Raw genomic sequence first — 14437 nt, forward strand, 5'->3', positions numbered from 1 at the left:
TGTGCCCTGCGGGATGGCAGGTGAGGCCTTGCCATCACCAGGGAGACCTGGGTAAGTTCCCGCATCAGTCTCAGCTGGTCCGGGTGCTGCGGGCATGCGGGCATGCGGGCAGTAAACCAGTCCAGAGGAAACTGTTGTGTCTTTCAGCCTTTCAAACAAAAACTCACGACTGATCCGTTATCACCCTATGGAAGCCTTCCATGTGGTTACTCCCAGCCGAGGAAAACACACATCTCTATAGTCAAGTTCTCGGTCAGTCTCTGAACATCTACTGTGCATTTGCAATCTCCACCTGTGCTCACTCATGAATACGACCTAGTATTCCGCCCCACTCATTCCACAGCCCAAAGGACGTCTGTTCTGACGCTTCCCCTGAAGAGGTGGCAATGGTCAAAAGCAGAGCTTTCACTGTACCAGCTACTGCTGAAGGAGTCTGCAGGAGAGATGGCTTCCACCATCTCCTGTGTTCACAGAGAAGGGAAACGCAGAGACATCAAGCCACTCACCCGGAGCCAGAGTCCTGGGAAGTGACACGTGAAGAATCAAAGCCAGGCTCCAGCGCTCCCCTCCTCAGGGAATGAGGCTCCCAACACCTGAATGCACCAATCAGCCTTTCCTCAAGCAGAGGTAGGACACTCAGACACTCCCGGGGCCTCCCGCAGTGACGGTCAGAAACCCAGCACACGTATGCAACTGTTTTGCCGAGTAAATCGCACCACAATCTAACTACACCTTTAGTGACGCTGCTTCTCAAACGCTGGTACACAGACAAGCCACTTGGACATGGGGTTACAACACAGATTCTGACTCAGCAGGTTCAGGGTTTCTAAGCAGCAACCAGGAGATCCCTCTTGGCCGCAGGCAGGCGTGGAATCCAATCAACAAGACACGGGAGGGACAGGGAGCCAGTTAAACCATGGCAGCTGCTTAACAGGAGTCAGGTGCGGAATTTAAGGACTTGCTTAGCCATTTTAATTAATTGTACAAAGGAAAAGGAATGAAAAAACCTATGGTGCATACAATATCACAGTTTTCCATGAAACCAAGGTCACTCTTTTCTTTTCACTTCAGGCTCTTGTATGGCTCTACACACAGCACCAAAAACTCTACCGGACCGGCCTGCCGATAAAAACGTCTATACAGCAAACAGACTTAGTTTCCGTAAGATACACATTAAGAGTCAGAGTTTAAAAGATTTAAAACGCAGGCACTAAATGCAATGTTTGAAACTCAGTTTTGTTCAAATCAACATCAAAGTAAGTGCAGCAGAGTTTCTTACCCTTCACGCAGCCTCCCGCGAGTGCCGTGAGATCACCGCGCTGCAGTTCTTCGGAACTCGGTGCTTTCCCTTCACTTCTACTTCATTCTCTTGGCCTAATTTCCCTACGTCCTCTATTTTTTCCTTTTATTGGAATAGGTGAAAACAAACCCCACATATGACCTCACTATCAGACCTCGCTTGGCTGCAGCTTAGCGAGCTCATTGTTGCTAGCACAAAGGGCTAGACACCAGCAACAGAAGCCGACACTGCTGTGGTCCACGTTTGGACCCAGTATTTATTTCCTAGGTTCTCGCCTCCTCTTGCATTTTAAACACGGGCACCAAAACGGCTTAAGAAAGTGGTAAGTCTCATGCAGAAGGGAAGGAATACAGATACATATGGGTCACGTTCAGGGAGAACAGGCCAGAAAAAGGACAGGGTGAGAGAGACCGCTACCTGCCGACCTCCGAGTTCATCTGCTGCGCACAGGAGGACAAGCCCCGCCTCTGCGTGGCATCTTTTAAAGGAGCTGGAAGGGGCGTGGTTACACAACTCCGCCCCCTCCAGGCCCAAGGTAAGGACAGGGGAATTTGACTCACAGGTGGGCAGAAAGGATTGCAAGGTAATAATCAGGAGAGGGAAGTATGGCTTCCAAACTCCTGACCCTGCCTAAGTCTGTATCAGTATGACCAACAGATTCTCCATTGGTTTGGTCTGTTGGGCCAGGTACAAGTGCCTATTCCAAATCATTAGCCTCCAATAACATTATTAAAAAGTGCAATTGTAGCTAGGTAATGCTACTTGGGGACTCATGATATTATTCTAATTTTTACCTGTCTAAAATGTACATAAATAATTTTTAAAATTAATTTTTCCCCAGGTATCTCTAACATTTTCTTTGTTCCCTTCAAACAGACACACATAGCACATACTACCTTGCACATTATCATAAAAAATCAGTGCTTTTAAAAAAAAGGAAAGCGGGAGAAGAAGAAAGGGCTAGAAAGGAGTTTAGAGTTTCCACCTGCTGGTCTGGTATCTACATGTCCACAACACCCGAGACAAAACAGGGACAGGGAATTCAAGCTGTACCTCTGAACGGGCAGCAGAGGTCCCTTACCTGACCATCATCACTGCCTCCAGAGTCTACACCAGCAGGAAGCGGAGTATCAGATCCTGGCACCACAGTAAGGTACATGGGCATTAAAGATGGTAGCTTAACTGCTAGGCGAAATGCCTGCCCCAGGTGCATTTAATGTTAACACACAACAGGAGCTAATAATGTGAAATACTGCACAGGTGGATGAAAGTGTTGTGTAGCAAGCTTAAATAGCTTGCTCTATGCCCTGCGTGATAGCCTAGCAGCTAAAGACCTTGCCTTGCATCCACCGGAATCCCATAAGGGCGCTGGTTCTAATCCCGGCAGCCCTGCTTCTCATCCAGCTTCCTGCTTGTGGCCTGGGAAAGCAGCTGAGGATGGCCCAAAGCCTTGGGACCCTGCACCTGCATGGGAAACCTGGAAGAGGCTCCTGGCTTCGGATCAGCTCAGCTCTGGCTATTGCGGCCACTTGGAGAGTGAGTCATCAGATGGAAGATCTTCCTGTATCCTCCTCTCTGTATATCTGGCTTTCCAATAAAAACAAATAAATCTTAAAAAAAAAAATAGCTTGCTCTAAGTCATACAATCAGAAAGTGGCAAAAACAAGACTCAAACCCAGGTCTGACTGCCTAGGCAATGCGGATTTTGAAGCATGTCATCATAATCTCACACCACACAGGCATTGTGGCTGAGACAATCTCGCTTACGGTTCTTTCCGTCTCTCCCGATACTTGAGGCACAGTGACTCTTTTGAGTCTGCCGAGGATTAAGGATTACTTGATCCTGAACTGTGGCTCTGATGCTCACTAGCTATGTGGCTTTGGGCACTTCATCCTTCTGCCCCGTGGTTTCTTCATTTGTACGGGGCCATTAATTTCATAGCAGTGTTAAGATAGACAACCATAAAAAAAAAAACCATCACATCTATCTGATTATTAGTACAATAAAAGGAATAAATGTAAAGAGCTTAGAATCATGTCTGGCACACGCCAATCTGGGATGAAATGTTAGCTATTTTTATTATTACTAACTTCTCAATAAAATTAAACGACACAGAACACATCCCTCAGGCAAACTCAGAACCATTCATTTTTCTCTCTCCTAGGAAACTGTTTCTCACCACAGAATTTGAAAGGCGGTTCATACCAATGCTTTAGAAAGCCAGCATACAGTAATCAAGATTAGTGACAGCATGTTTGGGAAGAAAACATCCAATATGACTAAAAGCCAATGAAACAGGGCCCAGAACCATGGTCCATCACTATAGTAGCACATTGGCTTTACAAGCGTACTGAAGAGATTTACAAATCTTTAGGAAGGTACCAGAAACTCTGGCTGAGACATCATGCTTTATGAAAGTAAACAAGAGGGAGTCCTGGGCCACAGGTCTCAGAGGGAGGCCCAGTTGGTGTCAGGAGCACTGGGCCAAGGGAGTCAGCTGAGAACGAGGCACCAGCATGGAACAGGGGCAGAGTCGCTGCTGGTAGCAGCAGACCCAATGAGAAGTCACGCTGAGGTTCCTACCAAGGGCAAACAGACCAGAGCCACAGAAAGCTCCCTGCCAGCAAAAGCAGCAAGCACGAGAGAATCCACCTCGGATGGGTAAGGATGCAGGCACGGCTGCTGGTTCCAACTTCCTAGGCCCTCTTACAGATGCCGGGCCGGCCACGTAACAGTGCTTTCCCCATCTCTCTCATGTGTGCAAGGGGTGAAGTAAACGTAAGGCTCAAAAAAGAAAAGAACGTAAGGCTCACGTCTTCTTAGGCCTCGTCTTCCTCCTCAGTGGCTGTCTCCAAGTCCCTCACTGCCAGGTCACCAGCAACAAGTTAATTTCCAAAGTACTGAGTATTCATTTCACCAAATTGATTCACAATCATAGTAGTTACTGATCCTCTTCTATCTAGCAGACACCATACTAAGAGCTTTTCAGTTATTTTATTTAAATCTTTAAACGCCAACCCACCACCCCACCCCGCCAAATCTCCACTCTGCAGATTAAGGACTCAAAAGACCTACCGAAGGCCAGACGCACGCTGCTACGAGTAACAATTCTGTGTGATTCCAGGGACAACTTTCACACTGCACTACCTACCAGACTCTTTGCTGGGGTTAGAAATGAGTGAAAGACTATCATTGCATGTAAATGGATGACATGATGAACCGAGCAAGCGGGAACAGTCTTCCCCAGGCAACCCAGAGAAAGCACCGTAAATACAGCACTCGGGGAACAACCACTCCCCACACAGGGTATTTCCTGCTCTTCAAGTGCTCTGAGAGCAACGCCTGTTGCTCCGGTCAGCTCCAGCCTCCTGGGGGAGATTAAACAGAGTGGGGGGAAAAAAATCTATGATTTTGGGGGAAGGAAGAAAAAAAAATAAAGAAAATTTCTCAATGGAATAAATTTATAAACACAACCACAATGGGATATAAGTCTGCAACTGAATGATGTCAAAGATTTCATTTTAAGGGCAGCAATCAAAACAGAAACAGGATAGACAAAAGTACAATAAGATATGCAATTTTCCTAAAAACACTGCCAAAAATACTTTTTTTATTCTCACAGAAGAGCAAGATTTGGGTTAGACAAATAGGGCAAGACCAGCTGAAAACAACTGTGTCTGCGTCACCTATGAAGCATGTTAAGTGACCACTGGACTTGGGGAATGCCAGCATTTAAGCGACAAGCAGAAAAAGATGTTCTGAAGGTAACTGAAAATTATATGCTCGATAGAACTAAATGTGACAGAAAGTATTCAAAAGCTCTCACTTAATTTAGCAATTAGGGGACAGGCATTTGGCAGAGTTAAGACACAGCTAAGGATGCCTGGAACCCATATGAACTGCCTGGGTCAAATCCTGACTTCTCAGCTTCTAATCCAGCTTCCTGCTAACATAAACAATGGGACACAGCAGGTGGCAGCCCAAGCCTTCGGGTCCCAGGCGGCAGACTTCAGCCTGGTCCAGCCCCAGCTACTGGAGCATTAGGGTAACAAACCAGTGATAATGTGTCACTGACTTACCTCGCTGCCTTTCAAAGAAAATTTTTAAAAATTAAAGAAGAGATGAATAACCTTGTCTATCAAAGGATGGAATAGAAATCAAAATTGACTATGCTTATTCTGAAATGGAGGCAGAGATCAAAGTGTGAAATATTTCAAGAATAATATAAATGAAAGAGAGATAAGGCAGTAATAAACAGAAAAAGAGAGATCAGGCAGTAAATGAGAATGCAGTTCAGTGATAACAGCTAAGCTGGAAAAGAAATCTGACAGGAGAAAGAAGCAGTGTTCAAGTAAGGCCACAGTGAGGGCACAGCTAACCAACCAAAGGGGATGGAGATGAGTGGTAAAGGGCTGCTAGGCAACAGGGCAACCTCACCCACCAAGACACAAAGAACGGGCACGTAGTGCTGTGGTCTCCGCTCCATGGTTCTTGTTTTCTCGTGAAAGTCAGGATTAAGGTTGTCAAAGAATGAGGATGAAACAGCAAGGGAAGCAAAACTATGAATTTTTAAAATAGCTTTTGTAGAAAACGGAAGAGTAACCTGCCTAGGAATTTGGTGTATAATTTGCTTTAGGGGGATTCGACACCCTGGACTTACGTTCAGACGTGGCCAGCCAGTAAAGTGATATTTACTTTCTTCTGAGTTGATATTTGCCTTCATTCTCCTGCTTATCCCTTCCACAAATAAAATGTGGGTCAAGTACTTTGTATGTGCTGGGCCTTCAGGACAACACAAACAGGACCCCTGGCTTTACAATCTTAAAAGAAATGGCCAGGAAAACAGTTACAACAGCAATTACATAACAGAAGTACATGCAGAAAGTGTAGGAAGATTGCCTATCGCAGACTGGAGGGGACACGGAAGACCTCTTTGAAGAAACAGTGCTTCGGACCTGGAGAGATGGTAGTTGCTTAGGAAGCAGAGAGAGGAAGAACGCTCATGCAGGGAACAACATGTGCAAGGACCCTCAGGAGAATCCTGAAACAGGAAGGCTATGTCACCACGAAAGACCTGAAACATGCAGAGTGTGCAAGGAGAGAGATTCATGAAGACTGAGCCCAACTTGGGAAGTTGGTAAACACTTTGCACTTGAATACAAAAGCAACTGAAGAACACTCCGGCAATGGGCTGCAAAACAGATTAGAAACAGGCAGGAGTAGATGCTGAGTAAATAGATAAGAGGTTAATGAATCAGATTCCAGGCCAGAGAGGATGCTAGTATGGATGGTAGCGTGCCAGCCTTCGTGTTGGCAGTGAGGACGGATAAGTGAACACATTCACAGATTCAAAAGAAGAAAAATCATTTAGAATGTAAAATCTGGATGAGGAAAATGAGGCTAAGTAAGGAGGAATACATGATGATATTCCAATTCCAAATTGGGAAATTAGATGGATGGTGTACAGTACCAACTATTTTGAAAGAACAGGTGTGGAAAAGAATATTTTTGTCTTCTTTTTACAGAGTTGAGTTTGAGACATCTGTGAACAACCCAGGTAGACATAAGCAGTTGAACATATGGTCCGTCCTCCCCATGCGTGGGTTCCATAGCCACAGATTAGACCACCAAGTGTGGAAACAATCCAAAATATTCTATCTATAGTGAACACATAATATAGATTTGTTTTTCTCATCATCATTCCCTAAACAATGCAACCATTTGCATAGCATTACATTGCATTAGTGATTAGAGGGGTAAAGATTAAAAGAAATATCCAAAATTGGATATTACTGATCTAAAACCAATAACAATGTCCATCTCATGATGATTTAAAACACATAGGAGGAGGCATATAAATGATATGCAAATACTACACCATGTAACCTATGGGACATGAGCATCCTCGGATTTTGGAATGGGGAAGGCCCCTGCAAAACCAAGGACTGACGGTACTTAACCTTCAGTTTGTTCTACCAGTCTTCTACTCCTCCTGACTTCTTGTTTTGCAGTAGGTTGACCAGCTAGCTACATCACACCCCTTCCCTCACAGGATACTGACAAGAGGGTTTGCCAAACTGAACACCAAGTGCTTCTGACAAGTGGTAAAGGCAGGAAGAAGCAACAGAGAGCCGAGAACTTTCAGTACTGTCTTGGCAGGAAATCAAAAGGTGACACTTTAGCAGCTAATTCTGCTGTTCTAGCTCTATGTGGTTGATAGATGGAACCACAAGGCAGGTTGCAAATATGAGGGGTTACCTAATCATGGAAAACAGTATGAGAAATGCATCGATATGCATAGGTTTTATGCACACATTCTGCCATTTGGTAAAAGCGACTTGAACATTCTACATTTTGATGTATGCAAGGTAAAAGAGCCTGGAGCCAGTCCCACTCAGATACCAAGGCATGACAGTATACCAAGGCTGGAAACTCAGAGGGGTCTTTACAGAGACCAAACCTGGGACCTGGCTACAATCTGAGTGGATAAGGTCACATGGGCATAGGACGCAGAGCGAGAACAGGGTCCTGGGCAAGTCCCAGAGAACTGCTCCTCCAGCACCTGAGCAGAAAGGAACAGCAACAGACAGACAGAAACAGCCACGAGGGGAAATGAAAAAAACAGGAATCTGGCACTAAAATGCAAGGAAAGCAAATGTTTGAAGGAGAGTCACTATGTTTAAAGTTGAGTGGTCCAGAACATTGATGAGTACAATTAGAGAAAATAATTCTAATGAACATTGGGTAAGATGTGGCATGAGTAGGAGGAATGGAAGCAGAGAAAATCCATTGAAGAAGTTGAGCAGTGAAAAGAGGGAGGAAATTAAACATTGAAAGGGCCACATTGGAAAGGTTAAAAATGGAGAGGAAGAATGTATAATATATTGAATCAAGGAATCTGAACTATGAAGAAAGTGAATGATACATTTACAAGAGAAAGCAACTGACATCACTAATAATCAGGAAAACACAAATCACAGCACAGAGATGTATTATGATGCTCACATCCATTAGGATGGCCGCTGCCAGAAAAAGCAGGAACTATGGACTGTTGGTAAGAATGTGCAAAATAATTGGAACCTTTGTGCACTGTTGGTGGCATTTCAAGATGCAGCTGCTATGGAAAACAGTATGAAGGCTCCTCAAAAAATTATAACCATCATATAATCCAGCAATCTACTGCGAGGTATATATCCAGAAGAATGGAGAGCAGGCTCTCTCAAAGAGCCAATGGCACACTCAAATTCACTGTAGAATGATTCACAATACCTAAGACACAGATGTGACCCAAATTTCTACTGACATAAGAGTAAAGAAAATATAGAATATATATCCAGCAGACCTCTATTCCAAATAAAGTTTTTAAATCCTGCCACATGTTATTATATGGAAAACTCTTAAAGGGCATTTCACTCAGTGAAATAAGCCAATAAGCCAGTCACAAAAACCTAAACATTGTAGGATTCCGCTTATAAGGGTTTTATAAAGCAGGCAAGTTCATAGAGATGGAAAGTAGAACGGTAATTGCCAGGGACTGGGAGAATGAGGGAAACAGGAAGTTGTTCAGTAGAGTTTCATATTCACAAGATGCAAAAAAGTTCTGGGAATCTGTCATACAACAATGTGAGTATATTTAATAATACCTCAGAACCATACAATTATAAACAGTTAAGACGGTAAACTGCTTTTTAACCACGACTTAAAAATAAAAGGGGCTAAGCAATACCAAAGCATACAGAGAAAAGGCTGCCAAAAGGAGCTGCAGTAAGACAACGGGGTTTCATTTGTAAAGCAGTGACTCTGAATGTCAAGGATGAAGACAGCCAAATGAGGTCTCCTGGTTCAAACTTATTCAGATTATATTCAAAGTCAGGCCTGTGTTCACTCTGGAAAGCCAATGGGCCTTTACCACACACCAGGAATTATGGGATCTCCATGAACATCCAGAATGGGGAATATAAGAGTTCCCTAAATTTCAGTCAATCTCAGTGGGTCAGAGGTTCCCCTGGCTGAGCTGGCCTAGACGGGAAGCCCCTGGCAAGGAGGTACAAGAGTGTTTCCCTGAGGGCCTAAGGAAAACTGCTGAGCCATGAAAGAACGGAGTCTGTCATCTGCAATAAAATGGATGGAGGGCATCATGTTGAGTGAAATAAGCCAAACACCTGGCTTATTTCAGAAATTAAAAAATATACAGAAAAACACTGCATGCTGTCTCTCATGGTGGGAGCAGGGAATGATTCAATCTAAGCAGAGTGTTGACGGGCTGGGGGAAGAGGGAAAGAGAGCTGGGATTAAAAAAAAAAAAAAAAAAGGTGGTCCATTAGCTGTGTTCAATTAAACTAATATAAGATGCCAGTAACAGAAGAAGTTGGGTTGTGCCAAATACACTGATACAAGATGTTAACAGTAGAGAAAGCCAGTATGGGGCATATGGAAACTGCACTACTTCATAATTTTTGTTTCATAAATTTAAAACTATTGTGAAATTTAAAAATGTTTAAATGCTGCAGGCAAGGAGAGAAATAAAAAAACATATGTTCTCCATTCCATTTGTAAAATGTCTGCTCAAACTCTGTTTACAGAGCTTAAGCTTCTTGGGTCTGTTCTTTTCTTTTCAATGCAAGCCAACAGAGCTGGAGTGCTTAGATCTGTAAACACTTGGAAAAGAAAGAGAGTATGTTTCAACTTCTCCACAGCTGCAAAAATATACAGCAAACACCAGGCTGCACCATAAAGTTCTTTCTGAAGATGGTGAATTGAGAATGTTTACCAAAGAATCAGTCTGAATTTCCTTCCCAATGCAAATCCTTTCAACACAATGCACAGTACGCCATTCTATTTAATGAAGCAGTTATTTAAGACATCTGGGCTTCAGAGTGCCACTGCGTACTTAGAGTCCTAATCCCCAAAAGACTACAATTGGATTGGCTGTATTAATCATGTGTATAATTTTGATTGAAAAATTTTCCCTATTCAAATCTTATCACATTAAACCAGAAGAGCAGCTCTGGCACTCCTCCCTCCACGCCGCAAGGCTAATAAAACCCACGACTGCATTGAATTCCTTATTCAAACAAAAGGGCTGAAAGTCTCCGTCTTGTTTAAAGTTACCCTAGGCTTACAGGATCCACCAAGTCACAGGAGAGAAGCAGCAGCTTCCGGCAGGGCGCGGTCAGGGGACTGACGGCGGATCAAGAGGCTGCAGCGACTGCCGGAAGGAACAACGCGCAAGGCGGTGTGCGCCTTCTAGTCCCTGCCTCCCGCTAACGTCTCTCTCCAGGACAGGTCCCGATTTGTTCAACTATAAATCAAACGAATAAAACTCACCTGTTTCCACTGCTACAACCCAGACCGGCTGCAGCAGGTGCAAGGAAGCAGAACTAATTATAAGAGGCCCTTGTCTTTGGGGCTGGTTTGTGTAACACTTTCTTGCGCGCGATGTTTTAGAGACAAGCATAACTGAACAAGATTCTAAGCTCAGGCTCCCTTGGGCAGCTCTGGTGCTGCTGTGGGTGAAGGTGGTTGGGGGGGGCTATCGGATAGTTACCAGTGTTTTCCATAGAGCCAATGGCCTCCCCATGTCAGCAGGCACAAGCCAGCGGTAGTTTTCTTCCAATGATTTCGAAGTGTTTTAAAGAACACGGTCATCTTCTCCTACGGATCTGCTGGGTTAGCTGAAGGAGAAAAAGAAACAAAAATGGAGGAAAAATGGAGGAAAAATGCCTCTTTCTCTCTCTTACTGTTTTGCGCACATAAATCCTTAAGAAACCAAAATGATTGTAAAGCACCAGCACTGTGACATAGTGAATTACACTGCCACTTGAAATGCTGGCATCCCAAATCAGGCTCTGAGTTCAAGTCCTGCCTGCTCTGATTCCAAGCCATCGCCCTGCTAACACACCCGAGAGGACAGCAGGCGATGGCCCAAGGGCTTGCGTCGCGGTCACCCAGGACGGAATTGCTGGGCTATGGCCTTCAGCCTGGCTCACTTCTGACGGCCGTAGCCATCTGGAGAGTGAATCAGCAGTTACAATGTCAGTGAATCAATTTCTCTTGGTCATTTCACCTTTCAAATAAATAAATAGATAGATAAATATCTTTAAAAGGGAGTGTCTTATGCAAAGGCCAGAGAATTAGCATTCGGCCCACATAGGGGAAGAGTGGAAGGAGGGAGGATAGTACAAGAGGGAATTCCAGATTTACCGTTTCCTCAGACACCCAAGTGCCACATGTTGGGGCGGCATATCCTGATCCCCTGAAGAACAGGGTTCCAGTGCAGAGGTTGTCATATACAGAAAGTTGGGTGCCACCCTCTGCCACACAAGAACCTCACGTGTTCTGGAACTGAGCTGTTCCCCTTCAGCTCTAACAAGTACGCCCCTAACTGCCACGGAGAGACAGGCCCCATATGAGACTTTCCGAAGCGACGGTTTCCAGGAAAAGGGGCAGGGGTCGAGGGAAGATTGGAAGAGTCCTGGAACGTTTACCAACAAGCTAAGCTATGATGTTGGATCAAAAATCCTGGATGAAATAGAAACATATTTGAAGTGTACAAGGATCACTTTGTAGCAGAACGGAAAATGCACTGGTAGAACCGGAAATGAAAGCTAAAGAAAGTCCCTAGGACATTATTCCTATTATCTCGAGGTCCCTGCAGGAAGGAAGGAGACAAACCATGGACTGAAAAGTCCCAGCAGACATTGGAGCCCTTGGTGCTGTGCTGACGGAGCAGCAGGTGAGAGGAGCCACGCCTGCCAGACGACTACAAAGCACTTAGGTCCGGCTTGCAGGTGCGTGGGTTTAGTGTGCGCAGGCCACAAGGAGCAGCTGCAACCCACACACCTGAGGGGCACCCAAAGGGAACTGCCCACAGGATGCAGGGGTGTGGCAGTTGAAGTGAGGAAAACCTGATTTTCCAGGGTAAAGGAAGTCCAGTTTGAGTGCAGAAAAAAATCAGACAGAGCACCCAGGTCCAAGACCTGGAAGAAGCTCCTGGCTTTGGTTTGGCCCAGCCTGGGGCCACTCAGGCCATATGGGAAACAAACCAGCAGGCAAAAAATCGGCAATGAGTGTCATCAGTTCCTCTCCCCCAAACCTCTCTCTCTGCCTCCCTCTTCCTTTTTCTATTACCCCTTCAAGTAAACATGTAAACAAATCCATTAAAAAATTAAAAATTATAGGGGCTGGCACATCCCTTGCAAGCGATGGAATCCATATGGGTGCTGGTTCATGTCCCAGCTGCTCCACTTCCCATCCAGCTCCCTGTCTGTGGCCTGGGAAAGCAGTCGAGGACAGCCCAAAGCCTTGGGACCATGCTCCCATGTGGGAGACCCAGAAGAGGCTCCAGGCTCCTGGCTCCTGGCTTCAGATAATCTGGGGTCCAGCTGTTGTGGCCATTTGCGGAGAGAACAGGCAGATGGAAGATGTTTCTCTCTGTCTCTCCACCTCTCTTTTATTGGACAGATATTAAATAAATCTTTTTTAAAAACTATTTTAGGGTCCAGCAAGATAGCTTAGCAGTTAAAGTCCTCCCCTTGCATGCACCAGGATCTTATAATCCCAGCAATCCTGCTTCCCATCTAGCTCCCTGCTTGTGGCCTGGGAAAGCAGCTGAGGACGGTCCAGGGCCTTGGGACCCTGCACCCGCGTGGGAGACCTGGAAGAAATGCCTGGCTCCTGGCTTCGGATCGGCCACTTGGGGAGTAAATTAGCGGGTGGAAGATATTCCTTTCTGATTCTCCTCCTGTCTGTATATTTGACTTTCCAATCAAACATAAATAAATCTTTTCAAAAATTACTTTAAAGCTTAAGATGAGCACAGAGTGAGAAGAATGCTAGCAGGTTAGAGAACACTCCGAGAGTTGACAAGTCTGCTTGCGGACATCTCTGGCCACTGAGGACTCTTTTTCCATCATCGACAGGCTTGTGTGTTAACAAAACAGTGTGACAAACACGTGCGCAGCCTAGTGAAGTGGAAGGCGTGCAGGGCTGAGAGTCCAGGAGCAGATTCCAGTCCTGGCTCTGTCATTTACTGGTGGCCGGCCACTGCGTCTTCACTAGTGAAGACCCCCTGTGAGAGGGCTGTGCCTGTGCTGTACAAAAGCTCTGTATGTCAGCAGTCACCTCCACTGTGCATCATAGAACATATTTCTACACACACATATAATATACAATAACTCTTAAAAATTTTCTTTCTCCAACCTTAGAAAAGTCAAAAACTCAGCTGACCAAATGAACATATCTTAAAAAGCAAGCTTTAATTCTCAAAGAATTCTAATATTCTAATTGTACTTTAACACACACACACAGAAATGAGAAAACCAGGGGGTTTTCTTTCTAGAAGAAGCCCTCCCCTGCAGGTTCTACTCATCCCCAGCGCCAGAGCAGGAAAGCGCCTAGAATCAATGAATGAATCTGTTCACGCATCAACCGATCCGAAGCAACCGGTCCCCATTTTGCAAAACTGAGTACGCCGAATCCCGGGGGATGGGGAGTGGGGGGTCGCGGCTGACCGGCCACAAAGCTACCTAACCACAGCCCTGGGATTCGAACCCTGGACCCCCGCGTGCCTCCGGGAGCGAGGGGGCCTCGCGGCGGAGCCCTGTCCTGCCGCACTGTCCCGGCCCAGGCCGCGACCCCCGAGCCCGGGACCCCGCAACGGCCCCGCCCCGCCGCCCGCCGCCGCCCCCCGCCGCCCCGGGACCCTCGGCTCCCCGCCCCGGCCCCGCCGCACTCACCCAGGCCGGGGCCCGCTCGCCGCCCTGCCTTTCCTGTGTGCTCGCTCAAGATTCCCCCTCTCGCTGAGGGAAACCGCGCCCGCCAGCCCTCGGGTTCCGCCGCTCTCGGGCCGCTGTCGTTCTCGAACCATTCGTTCTTGCACACTTCCTTCTCTGTTCCGATGCTCTTTCACCCCCCCACTGACGCTCCCTTTGGACCTGGAGCGAACTCGAAAAAAATATATTACACGAGCATAGTGATGTCAGAGAGGGAATGAGTACCGCGAAGATGCACCGGGCGAGGCAACAGAAAGGGCCCGGGGAGCTTCCGCGGTCGCGCCCAGTGAGGGGCGGCCGGCCTGAAGGCCTGACTTGGGGGCTCCAGGGTCGGAGCCCTGCGGCCGTGAGAGGGCCCGTGTC

At 46.2% G+C, this 14437-nt stretch overlaps 1 protein-coding gene across 3 annotated transcripts in view; it reads right to left on the reverse strand.

The window, feature by feature from the left end:
* The window catches only part of AGK (acylglycerol kinase), a 65598-nt gene extending 51503 nt beyond the window's left edge, over nt 1-14095 (reverse strand). The window contains exons 1-2 of one of the 3 annotated variants that reach the window (XM_041002345.1): nt 14039-14095; nt 10849-10966 (exon numbers count right to left, since the gene is read on the reverse strand). In XM_041002345.1, coding sequence (XP_040858279.1) covers nt 10849-10949 — 101 coding nt within the window. In that variant the 5' untranslated portion in view covers nt 10950-10966; nt 14039-14095. Of the gene's footprint in view, nt 1-10848; nt 10967-13099; nt 13504-14038 lie in introns of those variants that run through there. The other 2 variants (XM_041002346.1, XM_041002347.1) reach the window with 2 other exon arrangements.
* Nucleotides 14096-14437: the final 342 nt, after the last annotated feature.

This window comes from Ochotona curzoniae, unplaced genomic scaffold (genome assembly GCF_017591425.1).
Source record: "Ochotona curzoniae isolate NIBS_2020 unplaced genomic scaffold, NIBS_Ocur_1.0 scaffold_2476, whole genome shotgun sequence".
NCBI lineage: Eukaryota > Metazoa > Chordata > Mammalia > Lagomorpha > Ochotonidae > Ochotona > Ochotona curzoniae.